The sequence below is a fragment of the Cicer arietinum genome, chromosome 1 (genome assembly GCF_000331145.2).
Source record: "Cicer arietinum cultivar CDC Frontier isolate Library 1 chromosome 1, Cicar.CDCFrontier_v2.0, whole genome shotgun sequence".
Lineage (NCBI taxonomy): Eukaryota > Viridiplantae > Streptophyta > Magnoliopsida > Fabales > Fabaceae > Cicer > Cicer arietinum.
This window is the reverse complement of record NC_021160.2, coordinates 33514145-33523168: the sequence shown is the minus strand read 5'-3', so window position 1 is coordinate 33523168 and position 9024 is coordinate 33514145. Positions and strand designations below refer to the sequence as shown.

General features: G+C 30.5%; 1 protein-coding gene across 1 annotated transcript; it reads left to right on the top strand.

The window, feature by feature from the left end:
- The first annotated feature begins 2738 nt into the window (after positions 1-2738).
- Positions 2739-3230, top strand: LOC101512774 (uncharacterized). Its single transcript, XM_012719637.3, has one exon. The coding sequence runs from the start codon at positions 2795-2797 to the stop codon at positions 3143-3145; it is 351 nt and encodes a 116-aa protein (XP_012575091.1). The 5' UTR covers positions 2739-2794; the 3' UTR covers positions 3146-3230.
- The last annotated feature ends 5794 nt before the right edge of the window (positions 3231-9024 follow it).

The following is a 9024-nucleotide window of genomic DNA, read 5'->3' as shown; positions in this document are numbered from 1 at the left end:
CCCCAAAACACATTATAGTAGTAGTCGAAATACTCTGGTAGTAGCCGAACAAGTATTTAATAGATAATGTCACTCAAGTTAAGGTTAAGCAATACAACCTTCATGGAACCTTAATCACAATCTCATGTGTCACATATTTTTACGAGATCCTATTTTTGTTGCAATAGTTTTTCTTTATCACATATAAATATGTAACTTTTGAATCCTTAATCTCAATTGGTTGTGCTTTAATCTCAATTGTCTTTTTGAGTTGTGTTGGTAGATGTAGTTATTTTCTACACTTTGCTTAAGTATGTTTAAGGATCTCTTGATATTGTATGTTTTTTTAGTTGTATTGACAATTAAGATAAAGAAAACTACTTAAATTTAACGAATATATAGATAAAAGAGAAGATGGACATAAAATTCATTATTTTGCGATGATGAAAAATTTGCATATGTAGTAGTTGAAGTTAGAAATTGAATTTAAAGTTTTTGGTTAATTTACGATTATAGTCCGTATAATTTATATTTATTTTGCTTTTGATCCATGTAATTATGTTAGTTTTGATTTTCGTCTGTAACGTGTGGCAGTCAACCACTGGACGTTGACATGACACTAATGATGTGGCAATTTAATGCCACATGATACTAAAATATGATGGGACATGTCATATTTGTTTGTCACGTCATTTAAATTGAATGAGTAGTTGACATCAGATACTAAAAAAATAAGAATTAATCTTAAATTACATGGAAATGTTTTAAAGATTTTTTTTCAAATGAGTAAAATCAAAACTCGCTTAAATGTCAGGGACCAAAAACATAAATAACTTTATCAAAAATAACTTTATCAAATCTTTAGGTATCCCTCAAAGAATATGCAGTTTTGTTTAAAAACTTAAAGATAAAGAATTAAAAATTCAATGATCTCGTCGTTCAATCGTAACTAATTAGACTCACAATGACTAAGAAATTTAAATTTTGATGATCCAACGGTCCAATGTTAAACTAATTAGATTGACTATGACTTAGAAATCTATATTTCAACGATCAAACGATTCAGTCTTAATTAACTAGTTAGACTGGCTATTACTTAGAAATTTAAATATCGACGATCCAACGGTTCAATGATCTAACATAATTAGATTAAATATGACTAAGAAATTCTAATTTCAATGATCCAACGGTACTATCTAACCTAATTAAACTAAATATGACTAATAATTTTTAATTTCAATGATCCAACGATTTAATTGTAACTAATTAGATTGATTATGATTTAGAAATTTTAATTTTGAAGATACAACAATTCAATCGTAAACAATTAGACTAAATATGACTTAAAAATTCTAATTTAAGCGAACCAAAGATTAATTCTAACTTAATTATGATTGAAAATTTCAAATGTTAATGATTCAGCGGTTCAATCGTAACTAATTAGATTGATTATCATTTAGAAATTTAAATTTTGGTGTTCCAACGATTCAATCTTATTTAGTTAGAATAATTAAGACTTAGAAATTTAAAAATTGATGATCCAACAATTTAATCTTAACAAATTAGACAAAATAAGTCATAGAAATTCAAATTTCGATGATTCAACAATTCAATCTTAACTATTTAGACTGACTATGACTTGTAAATTTAAATTTTTTACGATCAAACAATTTAATTTTAATTAATTAGAATGACGTTGACTAAAATATTTAAATTTCGACGATCCAATTATATATATATATATATATATATATATATATATATATATATTAAATTTCTCTTATTTTATATATATATATAGACACATACACATATACATACATAGTATTACAGTGTTATAGTTTTCTATTTTTATTTTTATTTTTATTTTTTTGTTTTGTTTGACAATTATTATACTTTTTTATTAGTCGTAATAAAATGGAACTAATGTAATATTGTCTTATATTTGCTCATATTTTTCCGAAGATACTGTTTAGCTTGGTGGTAAAGGGTTTGTATATGGTCTCAAGTTCATAGGTTCTAAATCAAATTTATATAAAAATATTAAAAGAATTATTAGTTTAATTTTAATTGAAGTTAGGAAATCAAGTGCAATATATACACACTAGCTAGTAGCAACACATCCAATATTTCGTTAAATAAAATGATAATCAACAACTATTATTTGTCCAATTCACTTTAAAATTCTCTAATATTTTATTCTAAATGAATTTGGAGTTCCTTATATGTTTTTTTAACAAACTGCGTTTATGAAAAATAGAAAAAACACCTCAAATTTCAGCATAGGATTTGTTCACAAAAATATTAGCAAATGTGTTAAGATCATCTTCTTTAAATCTCTTTTTTTTTTTTTTTATGTTGTGAAAGTGATACATACAAAAATAATTTTTATAAATTTATATAGAAAGAATAAAACTGAAGAAAACATTATTTTTGTATACATATCACTCTCAGTAAGAAAAAATGAGAGAGCAAAAAGAGAAACAAAGTGCCAACAAAAAAGTGTCATATGCATGCGTCATGGAGCATGTGGCAGCTTACTTTTAATTAAGTTTAACGAAAAAACAACTTTCCACGACCAAAAAAAAAACAAAAACAACTTTCCACTGCATGCAAACCATGCACCTGACCCAATAAATAAAAGAAAATGTACACTACACATCTTTAACCCTTTCCACGTTATTTTTCCACTTATTCAAAGAAACCATGCTAAGGAACCCTTAAAATCTTAATCACTTCCCTTTATATATTCTAACTCCAACATCAATAATTTTACATTCAAAATAAAATTATTTATGTCAATCATACCAATGCCATGGCAACAGCAGCATCTTCCTCACTCCTCCAACCGCAGCAGCAACAAGCAAATTCAGGAGAAGTTGTTTCAACTTCAAGCTCTAGTAGTAGTGCTTGGCAATCATCAGGATCTATTGCACCATTTTTTGCTGTGATCATTATTCTTACTATTCTTGCTGTGCTCTCTTGCTATTTGAGTAGAATGTGTAATCGAAGGGAACTTACACCATTGGAGAGTATCAAAGGTAGAGGTTGTTTGGGATGGCTGAAGCGTCGGTGTCGAGAGTGTATGTGTAGAGACGTTGAAGTTGGGGGTGTTGGTGCTAAGGTTATGGTTTGTGATGAGGAAAATTATGATTGTAAAGTTTAAAATGGTGATGATGGACGTCTTGTACGATTGAATGTTACTATACTTTATGAATCTATATATATTTAGCTAGCTACTACCTTATCAATTCAACAATATTTCTCGCTTTTAACCATTTTACATATTCTAAGAAAATATATTAATATAATAAATAAAATAATGATTTTACTAATTTGTCTTCATCACCTATTGATGTATTGTCCTTACAATAAATGCAAAGTGGAACTATACAATAAATTGATAGTTGTGTAAATTATATTAATTAGAGAGAATAATTGGAAAAAGTAATAAATGTTGGATTAAAAACCAAAAGTGATAACCTTTCCTAAATAAATATTTTTTTGTAAATACGATAATTATTTTAAAATAGAGAGAATATATATAAATCACATTCCATGGAGACAATTTAGTGTCAGCTGCAGGGTACTATTATTTTTCTTTAGATAAGTCAACAATATGTGGTTACCATTATTTTAGAGTAAGAATTTACTTATGTGTGATAGTTGAATTATCAAACTGAAAATTAAATAATTTTCCTTTTTTAAAAAAAAAAATTCTACTCTATTTTTTTACATTTTTCGCTATAAATATTTTTGCTTTATTTTTTGTCTATATATGGCCCTTACTCATTAGATGGCAATCTGATTTTATTAACGTGTATGACTACTTCACGAAACAGTATCATCATTTGACATGGCATGCCATGTAAACAAAATCATATAACGCGTTATAGATAAAAAATGAAAGAATCTAAAATTTAAGGAATAAAATCTAAAATAAATACGACTAAAACAAGATTTCACTCATGAGACGGATCAAAATCACTATTTACCATAAATTTAATTATCAAATCTACACTATGCAAAAAAATTTATTTTACAGCGTTTTTTTAAAGTCATTTATAGCGCTTTTTAAAAAAAATAAGTGTTGTAGTATCTAGCGTTTTAAAAAGATACAACAGCGCTTTTTAAAATAAAAAAGCGCTATAAAATGAGAGGTATATTGCGCGCTTGTTATACTCGTTTTACAGCGCTTTTTGGAAAAAGCATTGTAAAAGGTGCATTCAATAGATGCATTATTATGCACCTTAAAAGCCATGTAACATAAGGTGGGAGCGCTACATTTTACAGCGCTTGTGTTTAAAGCGCTCAAAAAGCACTATAAAAGCTATGGGAGAGCGCTTCAATTTACAACGCTTTTACAAAAAGCGTTGTAAAAGGGTTGTAAGCATTATGTGGAAGCGATATGTGACCCTATATGACCCTACAACAGCGCTTGTCAAAAAAACGATGTTGTATCCTCCGTTATTTTTAAAAAATTCTACAACAGCGCTTGTATTTAATAAGCACTTTAAAAGACGCGTTATAAAATGTCATTTTTGGCGTAGTGCTAAAATATTATTTTCTAGCAGTAGCAACATTATTAAAAAAACTACTTATTAATATTTCGGATTTATTTGATCACATCTTATTGTTTTTTAGTTTCGAAAACTATTTTAAAATCTACGCCGCCGAAGATATTACTGGATTGAGTCGCAGACTAGGTCGCTCTCTTTAAGACGTTTCATGGTACTGTTCAAATTGTGCAAGACAGACTATCAACTATGAAGTCCCCAAGATAAAACACCTCAGATTCACTGTGTCGGAGTTCCAGTGGACTGTAGAAAACCTTTCTAGAATAACATATCCAGTATGACGGTTAAAACTACTCTCAATGTGACGATTAAAGTCACTCGCAATATAGTATTATGACCATTCAAAAATCAAAAGGGCTACGACACAAAAAATCACTCTAAAGACTACGACACAAACCGCTACAAAAGACTATGACACAAAAACCGCTCATAGTGGTATTAGGACCACTGAAAAATGGACGGAACTACGACATAAAAATTGCTCTAAAAGGATAGTGGTATTAGGACCACTCAAAAATCGACGGATCTACGACATAACAACTGCTCTAAAAATTAAAGGGACAACGATACAAAACCGCTCATAAATATCGAAGGGACAAAAAGAAAGGGGAGAAGTAACTCGAAAATAAGTCGAGTAGAATAAAGAAAGTTGTGAAATGCATCCAACTTTAGTGTACTTTTCATAAGAGTTTGAAACTCATTATATAATGATGAAAGCAAACCCATGTATGTTTTATATCCAATATGTGACTTTAGTATTTATAGAGTTGAAAACTACTCAAAATATGAGAGTTTTTCAATGTGGGACTTCAACAATTTTTAAATTCACATATTAACATACTTTATGTTCCAACAATCCCCCACTTGAATTTAAAAAAAAATGTTTATGAAATAGCGTCAAACGCTTCTATAAGATCGTGCATAAACAAAGGTGTCTCTTGACTTGAACATTTGCTTAGTAAGTAAGATTCATATTCAACAAGAGTGACTCATAGTCTTGAACTCTATCTTTGACATCAGACCCACACACAACCTTTTCATAGGGTGTATTCTCTAAAGCATGTGCATTAATGGCCCTACACGTGTATCCCAGTATAGTGAACACTCTAGGAATTATGCCTCGAAATTCCATAGGAAGCTGCTCCACTTCCACATTCACATAGGTGAGTCTATCAAGAGTACTCATGTAGCTAGGTACTCCACTCTACATAGAGTATAGATCTCATTAAGAGTTTCTATTAACTTATCCTATCATGGCTTCAAATATCATGTTTCTCTTATTTATAATAGCATGTTCATCTCACATCACTTCACGACTTGTTATTACCCATTGAACCTAATTCTTGGAATCTCTAGTTTTGTAGGCCGGGTTACCATAATGAGTGACTCTATAAGCATTAGTTCCATCATTTTGGATGTATTTAAGACTTTCTCGCTAGCTAACAGTTTTGTCAAAGGATCTGCTAAATTCTCATTAGTGCGTACATGATCCACTATAACAACTCATTTAGAAAGTAACTCTCTAACAATGATGTGCTTACGATGTATTTGTCGTCTCTTACCGTTGTAATAACGATTCTCAATCTTTGCAATAGTCGCGATACTATTGTAGTGGATCAACACAATTGACATAGGTTTTTCCCATAAAATGATCTTAGCTAGCAAGCATCTCAACCAGCTCGCTTCTTCACTAGCATTAGTTAGTACTATCATTTCAGACTCCATAGTAGAGTGAGCTAGTATCGTCTATTTCTTCGATTTCCAAGATACAACACCACCAGCTCTAGTGAAAATATAGCCACTGGTTGCTTTGGAGTCATCTGATAAGGTGTTCCAATCAGCATCATTATATCCTTCAAGGACGATAGGAAATATTTGATAATGTAATTCAAGACTCATTATCCTTTTTCAGGTATCTCATGACTCTTTCGGTAACGTGCTAATGCTCCATACTAGGTCTACTGGTAAACCTACACAATAGTCCCACGACGTAGGCAATGTCGGGTACAATCAATGGCATACCTGAGGTTGGCAATGATGCTCACATATTCAGTTTGTCTAACACCTTCACTAGTGTTCTTGAAGAGTTCACACTTGGATCATATGGTGTGCAAGCAAGTTTACAGTCAAAGTATTTATATTTCTTTAAGAATTTTTTTTCAATATAATGGAACTGATATAAAGAAATTCCATTTTCTGACCTAGTAATCTTGATTTCAAGGATTACATTCGCTTCTCTGAGGTCTTTCATATCAAAGTTGTTACACAACAATGATTTCACAATATTTACGACATGAATTTTTGAACCAAATATGAGTAAGTCATCTACATAGAGACATATGATAGTTTAAATGCCATTTTTAAGATTTGTAATAAATACATTTATCACTTTCATTCACTTTAAACTCATTCAATATAATCAAGTTATCAAACTTTTCATACAATTGCTTAGGAGCTTGTTTAAGACCATACAAAGATTTATCTAATTTACATACCTTGTTTTCTTGTCCATGAATCACAAAACCTTCAGATTGTTGAATATAGATTTTTTCTTTCAAATCACCATTTAATAAAACAGTTTTGACATCCATTTGGTGTACCAACAAGTTATGAATAGCACCAAGTGAGATGTGCATCCTAATGGATGTAATTCTCGTGACTAGTGAAAAGGCGTAGAAGAAATCTATATTTTCTCTTTGTCTAAAACCTTTGACTATAAGGCGAGCCTTGTATTTATCAATCATTCCTTTGGGATTTAGTTTCTTTTTCATTATTCATTTACAACCTGTTGATTTGCAACCATGAGGTAAGTCTACAAAATGTAAGGTCATGTTAAACTCTAGAGAATCCATTTCATCATTTATTGCTTCTTGCAAAAAATCTGCATCCAAATCTTCTAAGGTATAGGTCGTATAATGGGGGTCAATAATCTTTAGCAACTTTGACTCTCTTACTTCTTCGAGTTTCAGTTTAGCCTTGTTTGCTGCTTTTCAGTGCTTCTTGTCATAGGAACATGACTTGGTTCGATGCCCCCACTATTTCTCGATTTGAAAGAGAATTTATTTTCATAGAAGTCAACATCATTTGATTCTATGACTACTTTCGCGTTTATGTCATAAAACCTATACGCTTTACTATTTAGTGTATACCCAATGAATACACATTCATTGGCTCTACTGACGAATTTAATTGGCTTGAGATCAGGGTATCTAACATAAGCTACACAACCCCAAGTTTGAAACTAAGACAAGTTCGGTTGTCTTTTCTTCACTATCTCATAAAGAGATGTTTTGTTTTTAGATTTAGGAACTCTATTCAAAACATAACAAATAAGTAATATATTTTTCGCACACCAATGAGATGCAGCACCAGAGTTAAGCATACTAACAACAACTAGTTCACTAAGACTTCTATTCTTTTTCTTTTTTTTTTAACTTTACCATTCACTTCAAACAATTATGGTGTAGTCATTCCATGTATACCAAATTGATTTTCAATTTCAGCTACAAAGATCCTTAATATGTCAAATGTTTTACTTTTATTTTTCATTTCTTGTTAATGTTCCATCAAGTTCACATATATCAGAGTGTAATAAATCTAAAGACTTAAATTCTCTAACTACAAATTTATGTGAACTCTTTGTTATTTTAGCTTGACTACAAAAATCAAATTTTTCAAAATCATTTAAAGATAACTTTGAAATCAAATGTGTTCACATCACATAATCTAGCATGTCCAAAATTAAAATCACACAACATGTAAGAAAGAGACATATTAAATTTCAATATTTAATTTAAATATGTCGTGAATGACGTACCTTAATAGATGATCTCATGAGTTATCTTCTAAATTTCACGGGAGTGAGCCTCAATTGTCATCAGTCGTCTGATACTTGAGGTAGCGGCTCACATTATTGCTGGAATTGTAGTAGTTAAACAGATCATCAACAAGTCCAATAAAAATATAATTCTTATAGAGTAATCATTATCCTCCCATGTGTTTATTCTTTAGCTTTCTTATCCTTTTATGTTTGTCTCACTGAAACAGTTTATTGAAATTAGAGGCACTAGAAACCAGATCTAGTAATCTCTTCGGTTGACATGTCAGAGAGAAACGTCTTAAAACTGTTGTTTTTGAGTTTTGAAAACTATTTTAAAATCAATTTATGCCACCGAATATATTACTAGGTTGAGTCGCGAACTAAGTCGCTCTCTTTAAAACGTTTCATGGCACTACCCAAATTGTGTAAGACAGACTATCAACCATAAAGTCCCTATGACAAAACAATCAATATGACAGTTAGAGTCACTCTCAATGTGACGATTAAAGTCACTCGCAATATGGTACTATGACCACTTAAAAATCAAAACGACTAAGAAACAAAAAACCGCTCTAAAAGACTGCGACACACAAACTGCTTCAAAAGACTATGACATAAAAATCGCTCATAGTGGTATTAGGACCACTC

What these genes read in the sequence shown, in the direction of transcription:
- LOC101512774 (XM_012719637.3), top strand. Translation starts at nt 2,795, where the DNA reads ATGGCAACAGCAGCATCTTCCTCACTCCTCCAACCGCAGCAGCAACAA.